This window comes from Chaetodon trifascialis, chromosome 23 (genome assembly GCF_039877785.1).
Source record: "Chaetodon trifascialis isolate fChaTrf1 chromosome 23, fChaTrf1.hap1, whole genome shotgun sequence".
NCBI classification, from domain to species: domain Eukaryota; kingdom Metazoa; phylum Chordata; class Actinopteri; order Chaetodontiformes; family Chaetodontidae; genus Chaetodon; species Chaetodon trifascialis.
Genome location: NC_092078.1, coordinates 7,921,603 through 7,938,052, shown reverse-complemented (window position 1 = coordinate 7,938,052; position 16,450 = coordinate 7,921,603). Strand labels below are relative to the sequence as shown.

Below are 16,450 nucleotides of genomic sequence, written 5' to 3'. Positions count from 1 at the left end.
CTGGTGTCCTCGTGCCTCCACTGAAAATCCACCGCTGTGGAGACGCCAGAGCCTTAACTCGGTGCTGGTGGTAAAACTCTTTCCACCCTCTCTGCCCTCCTCCCTGCTTTCTCCACACGGCGCCTCCATTATTGTGGGCTTTAGCTCCATTGCTCTGCCTTAATTGTTTCCCGAAGTTTTCCGGGTTTGTTTTTCGACACAAGACACATAGTTATCCACGCAGGACGGGCATCTCCGCGAAAAAGAGAGCGACGCCGCCCTGGAAAATGACACGTCAGGAAGGTAGAATGAGAGGCGGGGGCGTGAGGGGAGTTTGGGAGTTGAAGAGCGAGGGGAGATGAGTGTGGAGGAGATGTTTGGCAGAGGGAGGCGAGTCAGGTGCTTCTGTTATTGGAGAAAGAGAGATAGTTAGGCCTCATTGCATCCTTGGCAGTCCCACCTGAGATTAGTCTATAAACATTATATGCGTGCGTGTGTGGGCGGCTGCGGCGCATGGCGTCCTGTCTGAATCCATCGTCTTTTGCGGCTGACCCCTTCTTCTCTCCATCATCTCTCCGCTGACTCCGCTGTCAGAGTATTTACAGATACACAACTCGCAATTAAACAACCCTCTCCTTCATGACCCCAAAACTAGAATTAAAACAATTAATTACCGTTAACCCATACTGAGGATATAATTATCCGCACGCAGCCGGCGAGCTAATTCATCCACACACATCCGCGCTCTCTCCTCTCCTCACCTTCCTTTAGCGCCGGGCTAAATTTAGAGAGAGAAAGAGGGAGATATTGGCGTGAAACTCCCGGGGAGAGAAATGCACGAGGCTGGCTGTCGGTAATTAGGTTGAGCCACTTCTTGCCATTGTTAACATCCTGCTTTAATATGAGAAGGACCCCTCCCTGACCCTCTTAGGCGTCTTCATTTCGACACGATGTCTATCTTTTCCCGCTCGTCTCCCTTTTCTCCTTTTTCTTCTTGATTATGGAGTTCCACATCACTTCTTCTTCTTCTTCTTTTCATCCACTCTCTTCCTCTCTGTCCTCTCCTTGGCCTTTCACACAAACCTAATTTCTCTCCCTCTTTTTTTTTTTTTTTTTAGAACTTCATGCCCCCTCCATCCATCCATCCCTCCCTCCGCCCTCCCTAACCGACTGTGCTGGCTGGTATATTTTTGGCTGCGTGGTCTCTCGAAATAGGCTTTTGTGGATGGCAAGGTCACTCGGCTTAATTAAGAATGGCGAGAGGGAGTCAGAAGTTCGCTTCCTTTTCTTCCTCTGTTCATCCGTCCTGTGCTTCCTTCGCGCTCGGCGCCTTCGCAGGATGTGACGGACGCGCGGCGGTTGCGCGCGGCAGCCGCCACGAGCCATTATACCGCGCACAGGACTGCAGAGAATCAAAATTCAGGTCAAGCCCGATGAAGAGCGACAGAGAGAGAAAAAAGAGACACGTCTGTTTTTTTTTTCATACTTTGCAATGATAATGACATTATCGACATGAATAATGCAATGTCTGCAACGACCCCTTTTTTTTCTCCTTTTTTTTTTATATAACCCAGTGATTTTCACGCCGCTACAGAAGTGTAATGTACTGTCCTCCAGTTCACTCCATCGCAGGAACATTACAATCCGAGATGTTCTTAGCTTTTTCCAGCTACTTTAAAGGCGTTTCTCTGCTGCACTCGTCACATCACGGTTTGAATACTGATTCGACGGCAGTACCATTCTGTCCTCTCTTCTTCGTAATTTCTTCTTTTTTTTGCCCCTTCTGTCTCCTTTTCATATTGACAGTGACCCAGTACTTTAATTGCCATTGTCAGGGGAGATTGTAAAGAGGGTCATGAAGCCTCCAGTGCATCATCCTCCTTATTTGGATGCCTCCATCCGAGCTGCTGGGGGAAAACAAGGGGGTAATGAAACAATACACACATAGCCCAATCCCTCTTTACCCAGCAAGCACTTCCTATGCTTTACCCGAATCCCCAGCGCGGCGCGGCTGTCTCTTTTTAAATACTTGAGAAGTTTGTTTTCCGCTTGTAGATCTGTTTTATGACGGCTCCCAACACCCAAATGACAGCGCTTTGTGTGTTATTCTTGTGTCTGGGCTGCTTTAATGCAACATAATTCACTTTTTGGGCCGTTTCCTGCACCTCCATTTCAAAATGACACACATTTCAAGTCTATGATTTGCGTTATTTGTGTGGATGTCAGAGATCGCATCAATGCAAATGTGTCCTGGTTGCTTAACAGCTCGTGTGAAAACATATAGTCTGACTTCTCCTGTTTGTATTCCTGCAGCAGCTTTTTGATTGAAATGGTTCTTGTCCAAGAGCCCTGTCCCATTTATCAAAGTAACTGCTTGAAAGAGAACAGGGAAGCTATTTCTGCAAATAAATTTGATTCTGTATTGATGGGTTATGCCTCCAGTTTGATGAGGATGTCTGTCAGTGGCGTTTCAAATTGAATGCGATCCTAGCCGGCGGTAACACAGCGCAGAATTACACATCTATTGATGCAAACAATGCGCTGGAAAACAGCAATTGTGGCTCTACAGATGCAGATAAGAGTAATAAGCACCAATTCAATAACATTATTAGCATGTACGGAGCTGCGTGGGTGAGCTTGTGTTTATACACTTAATTTAGCGCGAGCTCTTATCTGTTTATATGTCTCTGTGTTCAGGAGATGTACTCCAAAGGCATGATCCTGGCCAGCGCTATCAGACAGGTGCGAGGACTGGGCGACAACAAGTTTGAGGTCGTCACCTCCCTTCGGACCTTCACGTTCCGGGCTGAAAGAGAAGGTACAACAAGCACATCCTCAACTTTTCTCCCCGTGCATTTTGCAGTCATCTATCAGCTACTTAGTCTCTTCTCTCTGCTTGTCAGTCGGCCTCTGTCGCTCTGACCGTCTGATTCCCTGTCTGGCCTTGTTTTTCTCTCCCCTGTTTTCTAGCCCTCCCTCCCTGCGTCTCTGTGTGTCTCCTCCTCATCTTTCTCATTCTTCCCTCGCTCTCTCAGTGCCTCGGTGGTAATCTCACATCTCACCTCTCTCTCTTTTCGCCTGTCTTTCTTCATATGCGGTTTTCTCTCCACCTGCTCTGAAGAGTGATTCAGTCTGATTGGAGGCTCTGCATCATTCCAAATCATTTTGGCAAGATACCCAAGTGTAAGAAAAAGTTTGGGGGAGTTTGCTCTCTTTCAGAGCCTAATAAGATCAGTCTCATCTCTGCATTATGTCCAGAGTTGGGGTGTTTAGCCTAGCTTAGCGTAAAAACTGAAGGTAAGCTGAAACTGTTTCCTGAATCTGTCCAGATTTAAATAAAATACAGCTTCCAACAACTGAAAATATGACGAATTAACATGTTGTGTTTTGAAAGTTTGTGGTTTTTTTGGAGGAAGTTGCATGCGAAAGCATTAGCTAACAAACAAACAAACTCTGATGTTTTGGAAAGTACTTATTTCCTTTCTTTAAGTGAGCATCGGTTTGAGGTGAGAGCACTGATCCTACTCTCATGCTTGTATGGTAAACATGAAGCAACTGGTTAGCTTAGCTTAGCATCAAGGCTGGAAATGAGGAAACAGTTAGCCTAACTCACTATATCTTAATTTTTTCTTGAGATTTGTTAAAAAATGCCCCAACAGGCATCTACAACATGTTTGTGTGGCATGAATAATAAAACCTCAAATTCCTCATTCAGAGTTTGAAGTCCTTTTCTCTAACTTTGGACCGTGCAGGCTCATGGGAGTTGGTGTGTACGGTGGTGCTTAGGGAGATCTCGGTGGCAGTAATGACTTCATGTCCCTGTCTGAACTTATGCAATGAAGTCAATCTAAAGGGGCAGAAAGTGTAAAGAAAGAACAATTTCTCAAATCTCCCAGGGACTGTCCTTTAATAGTCTCGTTCCTCCTTCCTCTCTTCATCGTTCTGTCAGACAAAACAAAGTAAGACTCGTCCCTTCTTATCGTCTTTCGGCTGGAAGCTTTGTCCGTGTCCGCCTTAATGAGAGGGGAAAGAGACACTTTCCGCTCCTTACCTCCTGCCTGCTTGATGGCCGTCTATTAGGCAGCTCAGGTCAAACTTCTCATTCACTAATCGAGGGTCTGTTTCTGGGGTCAGATGCCGGCTGCCCTTTGATTCACGTGGATGGGTGAGATCGAGAGTTGTGCTCGGTCGCGGCCCATTGTGTGGCGCAGTGGGAATATCTGAGAACGTGGTCGAACTCGACGGGTATTAACCAACAGATCATCGAGACCTCAATGCCGCTCATCGACATATTGACATCTGTTGAGCTCGGGAAAGATCGATCAATACTTGAGCTCATCATTGGTGTTGAGCAGCTGCTTCTTGATAAGTTCAACTTGTCATTTGTTAGTCAATGCTGAGGGAGGAATTCATGAGAAAACATTATCAGGTGTACGTTAGCGTTGAAATAAATCAATTACAGCTCAAAGATTTACATCATTAACCCTCACTGCGTTTTGATTTTATGAACACAAGTATTGAACGTTTGAACGCAGCCATTCCAGACAGCAGTGGAAGTGTTTCATTCAAGCTTGGTCGTGAAACATCTAAAAACCTAAAATGCACCAGAGTGAGGGATGAGTTTTGGTTTTGTTGAGCTGATTTTGGAAAATGCAAGAGTAAAAATAATGTGTGCTGCATAGTATTGACACTGCGAACACAGTTCATGCACTTTCAATAACTGGGTAAATAACATTTACAGTACATTAACTCATGTACTGTACTTAAGTACAGCATTGAAGTGCTTGTATTTGCATACTTTGTACTTCTACTGCACCATATTTGGAGGAAACAAAGTACTTGTTCGTCTATGACATTGATTTGATGGCTTTGTAACACAAAATATAATCAACAAATACAATATGATGTGTTATTTTGGGGTAAATATGAGAATTTATTGATCCTGTAGTGAAACTCAAATGCTACCTGGCTGTACATAAGGTGAAAAATAAGCCACACTGCCTGCATCGCTACAGTAATGTACATAGTAATGAATCTAAAATTATAATTAAATAATATAATGAACATTATTCTGATATGGGACATGCAGCAAAATGAGTATGTTTACTTTTGGTACTTAAAGTGTGTTTTACTGAAGTAAAATTTTGAGTACAATACAAAAGTATTGAAAACAGTACTTTTACTTGTATTTCTATACTCTGGTACTGCCACTGATTCGCTGTGTAACTACATGTTGAGCTGCTTGATACTACTATTACACAGTAATCAGTGGAAAATCTATAATCTCTAAACAGCTGATACACTGATTGACGGCCTTATTTCTTGTGTGTGTGTTGGTTATCAACCACATTTGTTACCATACGAACAAATGACTGAATTTGATCTCCTTTCCAGACAAAGTCTCAACTTTTTTCCATCTATTTTCATCACTCCAGCAATCCTAACTCTTCTCCCAGTCGATTTGGTGCATCATCATTTCGATGATGACCATCTTTTTTTTTTTGGTCCGTTTATGAGTTGCGGGTCCTCAGCAGTGTCATTTATCACACTGTCTGCCAGCTGATCGTCATATGTCACGCTCAGCCATCCTGACAAGAGCTGGGAGGGGAGAAGGCTGTCTGATTTGGAGGTGGCCTCTGACCACCTGGGATCGGTGGGAAGCCTCTTCTAGAGGTGGCTGCTGCCATCAGAAAAGAAAGGGCTGGGAGGAGAGAGAGAGAGAGAAGGAGGAGAAAACTTGGCCTCATCACCTCATGCATCTTTAAACAGGCCCACTCGCCTTGTGGCGGAGAGTCATCAATCTTGGGGGAAACACATGAGAAAGAGGGAGACATGAGGAGACAGAGGCAAAGAGAAGGAGTAGGTTAGTGAAGTGGAGGTAAGGAGCTGCTGGGCTGATGCAGTAGGGGTGAGAGGGGGGAGAAAATGGTGGAGTGATGGTCAGATGAGTGGGCGAGAGCGTTAAAGGCATCCAGGAGGGATTATTAGAAGAAGCAGATAGGAGAAACAAGGGGAAGGAAGGGCTTAAACGAGGGACTAACAGGGATGGAGAGAGGCAGACACGCAATCTCGGTGTGAAAAAGCAACAGAGAGGTAAAGGCGGAGACGGCAGGCAGAGATGAAAAGGGCAGAGTGAAGATGGAGAGACGGAAAAGGAGGAGGGAGAAGTGAGTGAATAATTGAAGGCCACCGGAGAGAGTGTGCACACAGCTGTCGGCTGATTCTCCACTTGGTCCGCAGGTGGCCTCTTCCCTCAGGTACTGTCAGTCTGAGAGAGGAGAGATGGAAGGAGGAAGGAAGGCAGGCGGGGGGGAGAGAAGGAGGGAAGAGGGAGAGAGGGAGGGAGCGATGGGGGAGAAGAAAGCGAGAGGAAAGGAGAGTTTGGCAGGAGGAGACTCGGCGGAGGGTGATGGAAAACGGTCAGGACAGGGAGGAGAGGTGTGGGGGGGATGCAGACAAATGCGCTACCAGGGAGAAGATGGGATTTATGGTGTAAAGAAATGTTGATGATTTGTATTCTGATGTGTTGGCGATTGCCTTTCGACAAGCCCGCTCCTATGCAGAGAATAAGTTGAGAGAACAACAGAATGGTTGGGAACAAGCCAGAGAGGGAATCATGGCAGAAATACAGAGCCATGAGGACGTAGAGCGTCAACTGTAGTTCAGATTCACTCTGCGTTATTTCACTTTGTAATGCCACGTGGCTGATTTTACACCTTTTCTTCATGCGCGAGCAAGGATGGAGCGAGGTTCACTACCTCATAAATGACTGCAATCTGTTTGTATTAATGTTTGACAACTTTTTTAGGAGTGGGGTTTGTATTTCAATTCAGATTTGAATAGGTTCTTAGTAAGAACGCTGTATTTTTGAGCCCTCAAAATAGAGGTAATGCACATTTTTTAGAAAGTTTGAAGAATTTTGAATCAGAATTTTTCATTATAAACATAGCTAAACATGTTCTAAGTTGAACAAACTATAGAAATGACCTCAAAGATACAGATTTTTTGGGATTTCTGTCCGTGGAAAACGTGTAATTCTGTGTTCATACATGTCAGCTTGAGAGAAAACAAAGCAAATGACCACAGTCCCTTTGCTTTATGTACACATTTTTTCCCCCTCTTTTTCTTTTTTTATATTCCTGTTGATGGAGACTGTGTGGGCGGCTTCTAAGATCTCTGTTGAGCGCTGAGTGGACCTGGCTCTCATCTCATCCACTTTCACTGAGGATTATCTGCCTCTCTCCTCGTCTCTCTTCGTGCAAAGTGGAATAGTCTTTCAAACACATGGCTACGCACATATCCCTTAACAAGCAATGAAGCTAGACGTGGCTGTCGGGTTTGAGTGGAGGAGAGTAGCTATGCATTCTTTTTATATGCATGCAGAGGTGAGGGCATGTTTGCACACTGAGCGAAAATAATTTTGGCAAGCGCGCCGGAGGTTCATGTGCGAGACTGTGTGCACAAACAAACAAAAACGTATATGCGAGACACATTCAGGCGCACAAGTCAGATGCACATATGCTAACATGCAGGCGTATAGGCGCTGCCACTGTTTCTCTCAAGTTTCTCTCAATCCTCCCACCTCCTTCCTCGCTCCTGCCCACCCTCCCACGCTCAGATTGACAGCTTGGGCGAAGAGGAGAGTGGAGGGAGTGGGGAAGGGTCTGAATAAATGAACAGGCAAATAAGTGAGCGCAGGACAGGTAATGGAACTCAGAAAGCAGGGTGGGAACGGAACAGTAAAGTCTAGTGATGTAAAGAGCAGTCAATAATTGAGTAGGCTATTCATAATTGATAGCAGCTCTTTGTAAATTCATAAGAATCTGGGGGGTAGCCAGACCAGAGCTGAGTTTGGGACCAGGCTGTGGATACAGTATTTGGGAGTTCAGGGGGGATTAGTGAGTGTAGGAGTAGGATACTTAGAGATGAGAAACTTTTCAGAACTCTTCAGAAGTGCAGATGTTTGGTGGGTGGGGTTGCATTCAAGGTCAAAGACGGGAACGCGCACTCAAAGGCTGCAGGAGGTCAGAAGGTCACAACCGAGAAGCTAATTAAGGTCAATTTAGGACGATGTTGGGCCGACAGCGGTCACGAAATGATTGACATGTCAGCGAGAGCGTGCTCCCGCTCCTCTGCCGCTCTGCAGGGTGGTTTGAGGACGCACCAGGAGGTCACTTTGAGGCTAACACAAGCTCACAATTTCACATTTGAGTCGCTGGAACAGTGTTGCTTAAAAAATTACTTTCTAACAATTATTTGTTGGCGAAACGGTTTGACGATCGATTAATCAGCTAATGGTCGCAGCTCAAGACTCAAGACTTTATTACACTGAATATAATTTGGATTTTGCCAAACTGTGTAAGGAACTGGACCCGTGAAGACCGAGTTAAAAATGTTTGATTGACAGTTGGCCAGACTTGCACATGCACTTTTAACTCGATCAGAGTCGTGACTGATGCTGATTTTAAAGGCTACAAAGAGTGGAGAGTTGTCGGAGGAAGGGGACGGATGTCACATTTACTCCCAGCAATTGGGGAAGATGGACCCAGGTGATCAGCTATCACCAAGAGAAGAGTACAAAATATGTCTGCTATTACCGTGATAGGCTTTAAGCTAAATATGTGTAAATTCATCTTATCTCGGTAATGAGACGTCCAATGAATCCGTTTTTCGCCAGTCTGGGACATGGAGTTCTTCATTGCTTTCCTCTGAGGTGCTTTGAGCAAGACGTCAGATTCAGGCCTTTTTGTCCTTCAGATGAGCTGTGGGAATAATGTGAAAAAAAAAACAAAAACGTTTTTCCATTTTTGAGATCAATAAAGTATCATAAAACAATTATTCTCTCTATTTTTAAATTGGCATGCTTCAACGGTGTAATTTGTTCACCTCCCACAAACATTTCCTCCCGTGTTTCTAGCCTACACAGCTGATAGTACAATTGATTTTGCCGACATGATTTGTGTCGTTCCTCTTTTGGCTCGCCCATAATGAGCATGATAGCGGCTAATAGAATGAAACTATTACACCGAGTCGAGGCTTCTACTTTGTACTCTGAAAATCGTAATAGAGCACACGAGAACCATTTGGAAATACAGCCGCTGAATCCTCATCTTGAGGAACATTCATGAGATCCTCCTCGTTCAAATTCGTGGGTATCCAAAAATACACTTCCTGTCCGACCACACTAATGCTCACTGTTGTTCTGAGAGCATCAGAAAAGTGTCAGTCATCCTGTCAGAGGAAGACTTGATTTCCGCACATGTTTGAATTGAAGTACGTTTACTTTTCAAAAACTTTGTTCCTCTCTGGTTTTGTTTTTTAGAGAAAAGGGTGTCTTGTTGCATACTCTCAAATTTGCTGGTCCGTCCCGACGGATTGCTTAGTTTTCATATCAGTTTACAGAATTTATCCCCTTCTTGGTATTTTTCTGTCTGGTATTGAACACTTACCACACTGGGTGTTGCTTTAGACCTGTGATGTGTGTGTGTGTGTGTGTGTGTGTGTGTGTGTGTGTGCGCTTGTGTTTACAATCCTCTGGTATCTCTTGTGTTTCCACTTTGCTGGCTTTGATAGCGCAGTGTGTTGGGCGGTAGGGGAATGGGCTTTACAGCGCCGGTTTCATGTCTTCTTTTATGTCCATTTGAAAAGTTGTAGAGAGAGATATCTGAGAGGCCTTTTGAGTGTACGTCGTTTGAATGGAAACCCTGGATGGAACATGATGCATTGCGCTATGCTTGAGCCATTTAGTTGTGTGGTAAATCCGGGGTGATTTACACTGAGTGATTCAGTGTTCTGTTCAAGGACAAAGCAGTTCTGAGGATGCCGAACATCTGACGTGCCAGTTATAGGACACGTCTTTGAACAGAGATTGTCCAGTCATATTTTAATAACCATAACAAGGTGCCGCAGGCCTGTCAAGCTTTGGCTTTCTCCATGTACGTACATGGAGCTGTAGTAGCAGTACTCCAAACAATACTTCTTTGATTGGCGGTCTTTTTTTTCTCAGCTTTTCGAGAAACACAAATCACAGGGCAGAAGTGTAAGAATGGATTAAACTTTGTGTTTGTCCACTTGTAACGTTAGCATGTCTACCTAGCTGTTGTAGCTAACTACCTAAAGTAGTAAACTAGCAGCAATTAAGACGAAAAAGTTAGCATATCATATCATCAAATATCTGGTTCACAATCAGCAGTATACAATGTACTGTATACTATTTCTCCACTGTGTAGAAGCTGGTCCTGGACACTGTCAGAGTTCAGGCTAATGTTAGCATCTTTCCTGCGCTTGATGTTTCAATTTCAGCCACCCCAGCCAATTTGTTACCCTTGGTAACGTTTCGTTTTCCCGAACACGTGAGAGCCTTTTTTCTTGTAATATTAGCAGTGAAAACACACACTTTGAAAATGAATATCCTCGCTGAGCAGCCAGACATGCTCGTGTGAGAGCGAAGTAACAGTTTGAGCTAGCATTTTTCCCTATCATACTTACAACAGCTCTCCACTGCATTGCCTGTCACAATGGTGAAGCGCTTCAGTCTCAGCCATGACATCATGCTATCTAACACTTATTTAAGACCCCTTTAAAGAGTTCAAGTCAGCTGGAAATATTAAAAAGTTACTTCGACGCAGTGTTTTGAACCAATTCATGGAGCTAACATTAGCTTAATTACCGAGCTAGCTGCAGTTGATAAGATCTGCTAACAGTTGTAGCTTCAGCCTGCACATCGATGGTCAAAGGCTACAAAGAACGCTGTGTTTGTCTGTCTGTCTGTCTGCCTGAAATCAAGGATCCATTTTTCAGGTTGTAAACCTTGGCAGGACTTAGTGAACAGTTGCTCTAACCATAAAAGAAGACAGCTGCACAGTTTTATCACATTAATTTAAAATGATACTCCTTTACAGGTGTAATAAATTGCTCAGTGAAATCTATTCACACCTTTCTGTGACTTTGCCCTGTTGTTTTCCAGGTTGAGAGAAATTTATGGATTCACAGAACTGGCTGCATCTCATTTGAAGCTACATTTTTTAATTATATATTTTAATGAGGTGGTGTGTTTGACTCAAATTACCCCGGCCACATCTTGCTCGAGGCTCGCAAATCTCAGAGTAGCAGCTATCTGTATCTCTGGTGCTAGACTTTGCACTTTTCAGCTTTGCAGGATTTTCTTTTTCCAGGGGCTGAGTTAATTTTCACCAATCGTAGCTCATACTGCACTTCAATTGCTTTTCTTCTCAACTGGAATTTTCTGTATCAGTATGCAATGGAGGTTTGGCAGCCGACAGCTACTGAAACTCACTGAAGGGATGCAAAAATGATGAATTAACAATATGATTCAAAGACTTTTAAGATTTCCCGATCTCTCTTTGTGGAGTTCTTTCTGGCCTCTCTTGATTTCGTTCTCTCTTGCTTTCGCTCTCTTTCACACTTGTATCCACATGCACCATCTACGTCTCCTTTTCTCTGTGTCTGACTCGTGCACGTGTCCACAGGGGAGCGCCAGGAGTGGATGGAAACTCTTCAGACGGCCACGCGCCCCCCCGCCTGCGGCTCCCAGAAGCGCTCCGACAGCCTCCCGCGCCCCTCCTCCACAAACAAGCGAGGCTTGCTGGAGCTCCGCGGTTACAAAGGCAGAGTGCTGGTGTCCCTGGCGGGAAGTAAAGTCAGGCTCTGCAAAACAGAACAGGTACTTCCAGCACCACCGGGACTTCCTCTCTACAGGATGACAGCTTCCTGTTTGAGAAAGGAAGATAATAATCACAGCCTATTTGAAGCAGATGAAGCAGAGATGGAGATATTCATGAAAGATATAGAGGCGTTCATGAATGTGTAATGGAAAAAGTAAATATATATGTGTGAAAATCCTTCAGGGTTCACTGAGATATATTCTGCTCTATTTTTGGTTGGTAGGAGCTCATGCTGCTGGGTATAACCAACTTATTTATGGATCTTTGTTGACCAGACATGCAAGTACAAGGATGACCAGTGCATAAAAATCTGGAAAAGACACTGGGAAGAAATTTATGTACAATCAGTTTGTGTAGTTATTAGCAGATGTAGTGGAATAATCTTCACTACCAAACAAATCAGCCCCTTTCCATGACGGGGTGAACCCACATGGGCGCATCGTTAGACCCTTATCTTTGCCTTGATTCTGTGTCGTAGTGGTGGTCTTGAGGGTTTGGGATCCTGCGACAGCTTTAAAAGCGGTGGTTTTACTCCAGGCTCGTCACGCAGCAGCACTGCAAGTGGCAACGATTGCCTCAAACCTTTTTGCTCTCAGATTGCATTTAGTCCACCCAGAATTTGTTGTGCTCTGAAGAGACTCTTCCGAGCATTGTTGTTGTCCAAATTTCACACAGAAAGCACCACCCGGTCGGCCCAAGTGACCACAAGTGATCCTCTGATGTGTCAAGTGCCCCTTTGGTTCGCCCATTGCTCTTTTGCTGGCCCTCTGGTTAGATCGTTACTGCTCTGCTGCGACCTATTGGGCAAACATGACCCCTATCAGTATCCTTTGTGCTGTGGTAGTGCCCCTTTTTCACTTTGAGAGTCTTTGCACGCCACTGCTGGATAATGCCTCTCAAATCTTTGAACATATCCACCAGAGGAAGAACCCTTTAGGATATAATCTCTCCTCTGGCTCCACCTTCAGGCCCATTTTGCCACTTCCTGTTTTTGAAAAGCCAAATTTGAAACAGCAGAGATCAAGCTTGTGCTTTTTAGCTCCTAGTTTGGGGCAGTCTCGAAAAACCCTGAATCCTACGCTTCCCATAATGCAACTCCAGAGCGTCTCTTCATTTGACTGCGACAAAGCCTTCAGCAAAGCAGTCTTTCTATTTTTCATCCATTCACTTTGTGTTTTGGACTTGCAGTGTTATTCTTGGGTTGTTATTCATTGTGGAAAGGCAGATGACCTTGTCTTGCTGTTTGGTGAATGCATCTCTTCTATGTATTGTTTTTATTGACAGCATGATGTGCTGGTTTATTTGTAGGATCCCTCACATAATTGACACAGTGACAGCAGCTTTGAGGATTGATGTGTACGGTCACTAAGGGACAGATTGTAAAGAACATAAGCAATCATGTAATTCATCTTCCTGTTCTCTGGAACATTTTGTTTTACGCTAATTTCGTTGGAGTTTCACTTAGTTTTTTTTTTTTTTGATTTAATTAAACTTTAGCCCATTTTAACTTCTGTCAAATCTGCACTTCACCACTGATTCAAATAACCAGTTAAATATGCACAGACACACACAGCGCTATTTGTCTGAGTACACCCAGTGGTTCATGTGGATATTTATGCCGTAGTTTTTTGGACTTTTTGGATTCTGATTGATATTCTGAGCTAGTTTTTGCTGTGCAGCACATTTGTCTGACTGTACCTCCTGAAACTTTTAGTGAATGCCCCTGCTGTAGATGGCAAGAGCCAAGAGACAAGTAGCTTTGGAGGTGCGGGCGGGCTTATTTTTTAACTTTGGACAGAGCTAGACTAGCCAAGCTAACGGCCTCGTAGCTCAAATGCCATACTTCACATGCAAACACGAGAGTGATATTGATCTTGTGTAATTTTTGGCTTAACTTCAGTAAAATCAGTGACATTATTAGCATGCCTCCTTACAGGGCTTTGTATTTCCCTCTTGTTGACGCTTGACAGAAAGGCCCCAAAAGTCAGTGAAGTCCTTTAAAAAGCCGACTTCATATTGTTCATACTGACTAATCCGCTCTTTTGGAGAACTTACACCTCCGCCTAACTGCAGACTAAAGAAGAGATAAGTTTTCTTTGAGTCATAGTTTCTCTTGAGTCTTCCTCATTTGATGTGAGTCCAATTAAGCTCTGATAGTCCCTGCTCACGTACAGAGACTCCTGTCCCGCCTGCGAGATATCCTATCTGAGATGGAAAGATACCTCATATGCAGTGATACTATTTCTTCAAGTGCCTCGCATGCATTTGTGTGCATATTTGATAATGCTACACGCATTCAACTCACTTCCATCCCTCCTTGGCTCTCATTTTGTTTCGCACGCTCTTTTAGTTTTGCTGTTTGCCTTTCATTATTTTCTTCATTAGCGTGAACAAACATCTTTGTTAGAATTCTCTTTTGGGTATCGCTCCATGTCAGCACATTTCCACTTCCTTGATCTGAGACTGCAGGAGAAACGAGAGGGAAAGAGAGAATCGGAGAGAGAACAAATTAATTGTATTATTTCAGCTTACAAGCTAAATCCCCGGCATAAATGCAGCAGCAGCCGCGGTGCATTTTTGCAGGGAGGAAGGGAGACGGCGAGCGAGAGACAAGGGAATGAGAGACAGACACAGAGAGACAGAAGTAGAAAGATGAAGTGAAAGGGATGGAGGGAGAGCTCGGGTGCAGAGGTCGCATGGGTGAGAAACGAGCGTTGGCGGTTTGTGAGAAAAAGGAGAGAGTGATGGAGAGCCAGAGTGCAGGGAGGGAGGTAGACCGTTGCCCCGTTCAAGTTCAGTGGAGTGGAGTATTTAATCTAACATGATGAACGAGCTATTGGAAACATCATCCTCCCAGCTCCTCCTTCACCACCCCTACCCCATTTCTCACGGACCGTAGGCCCTGTGATGAAGCTGTGTTTAAGGTCATTTAAACACCAAGGTAAAGAAAGTCAGAGAGTGTGCAAAGTGTGTCACACACACACGTTTACTCTGAGAATGATCTGCTGCCACGGGCTGCGTCCTGTAGGCAGATCGGTACGACCAGGGTAACTTGTTTCATGTCTTATCGTCTCATACATCACGAGCGCTCGCTGGTTTGTGTTCGCTCCGCTAGCTGAAGGATTGATTGATCGTGGGATGATGATATTTCTTGCTGTCACCTTATTTGTAATTTAGCTTCCTGCTAGCTCACCTGAACCCAGTTTTGCCAGTGAAATCTCGGCTGAAGCAGAAATTCCTTTTGCTCTTGCTTTAAATCCTACTTAGCAAAACATCCACATACAGTAGAGGCTCCTCTGGTGGGAAAGGTACTCTGAGTATACAATAACAGCAAGACTGCGGCTTTAATTAATCTCGACTTTAATTAAATCTCTTTCTCATTTGCTCCTCTCAAGATCTTCTTTGTAACAATTAGCATCATCCCAAGACTGCAAGGCCGTTATGTTGAATTTGTGACACAAGAGTGAGTCTCGTTTCACCGAGGGCCCCCCCCCCTCGTAATGAGTTTGTGCCTTTATGCATACCTGATGCAGCTAAAAGATAATCAGCAAATCTAAAATACTCTTGCTGTGCTACTGTATGTGGTGAGTGCAGTGCACACCCACATTGATGCTGCAGCAAGTTTTGACACTGACATAAAAGTTGATTTGTTAGCAAACAGTTGCTGTTTTGATTAGTATCTATGACTGAAAGTGCAATATTCAGGCTTCCTTTAGCTCTGTTTCAGTCTCCGACAACTCTTGAGAAAAGCATGTGGCTCTTTAGCTGCTAAATGTGCCACTAACTTTGCCTGTTTTCCATTTGGTGCTAGCCACTCAGTTTTTTGCCAAAACATCAGCTGTAAACCACACTGAATAGAGCATTAACAGTGAACCAAAGCAGTAAAGTGGTACCTTTCATGTAACACGTAGTCTTTTGATTAATTGTGAGTAAAACTGACGAGGCTTTGGCAAAGTGGAGCTTTGCGCTAACAAGCTCACAAGGCAATCTTATGCAAAAGTTTAGGCATAAAGTTAGCATGCTAACATTTGGTAATTATCTCAAAGTACAAGTGTTTGTACATTAACCAAAGTATTGGATAAAATCTAATATTGACTGTTGTTGTAGCTGGAAGAAAAGTCAGAGAATCACCACTAAACTCTGCAGGATTTGTCCTCTGGTGACTGTCGAGGTCAAAATTTCAATTTCTGAGAAGTTTCAGTCTGGACCAAAGTGGTGCATGGACTGACCCATGCTGCCAAGGCTTAAGCCATGTTGCTAGCATGGCTTAAAAATTATTGATTAGTTCATCTTTAAATATTAAATCTGATTTACAAAGTTTGATCTGTACGAATGTATAATTCATGCCGGATCCTGCCAGGTTGGCGTGAAATTGACTCATTTGTAATTAGAAACTCTCCTCTGCAGCTTTTATTTTGCCAAATTTGCTCTTTACCGACCCGGCTAAACTCACACTGAAGCAGCAGTCAGACCAACTCATTGACTCCTGCTGGCTGCTGGTTGCAGTTTAAAACCTCTCCTCACTTAAAGACATGACTTTCAGAAATCCTGTCAGAGTATAGCTTTTAGTTTTCACCTAAAATATTCAACAGAAATTGGCATGAAGTCGCGATTTGCCTCTTTTGTCTTCGACAGATTGATTTGCCTTTTTACCCCCAATCATTGTCCGTCGATCCTCGCTGTCCTTGGCCTCCCTGTCTCACCGCCTGATGCTTAAAATAAAAGCTTTTTTCCTCCATTGACTGTGTGCTCTTTTAAACCTGCCTTGCGTGCATGCTTTTAGAGCG

General features: G+C 44.0%; 1 protein-coding gene across 1 annotated transcript in view; it reads left to right on the top strand.

Annotated features, from left to right (window-relative positions):
* arap2 (ArfGAP with RhoGAP domain, ankyrin repeat and PH domain 2) overlaps positions 1-16,450 on the top strand; it is a 111,178-nt gene that overhangs the window by 13,547 nt on the left and 81,181 nt on the right. The window contains exons 7-8 of the mRNA XM_070993119.1: positions 2,677-2,797; positions 11,469-11,662. Of these exons, the coding sequence (XP_070849220.1) occupies positions 2,677-2,797; positions 11,469-11,662 (315 nt within the window). The remainder of the gene's footprint in view (positions 1-2,676; positions 2,798-11,468; positions 11,663-16,450) is intronic.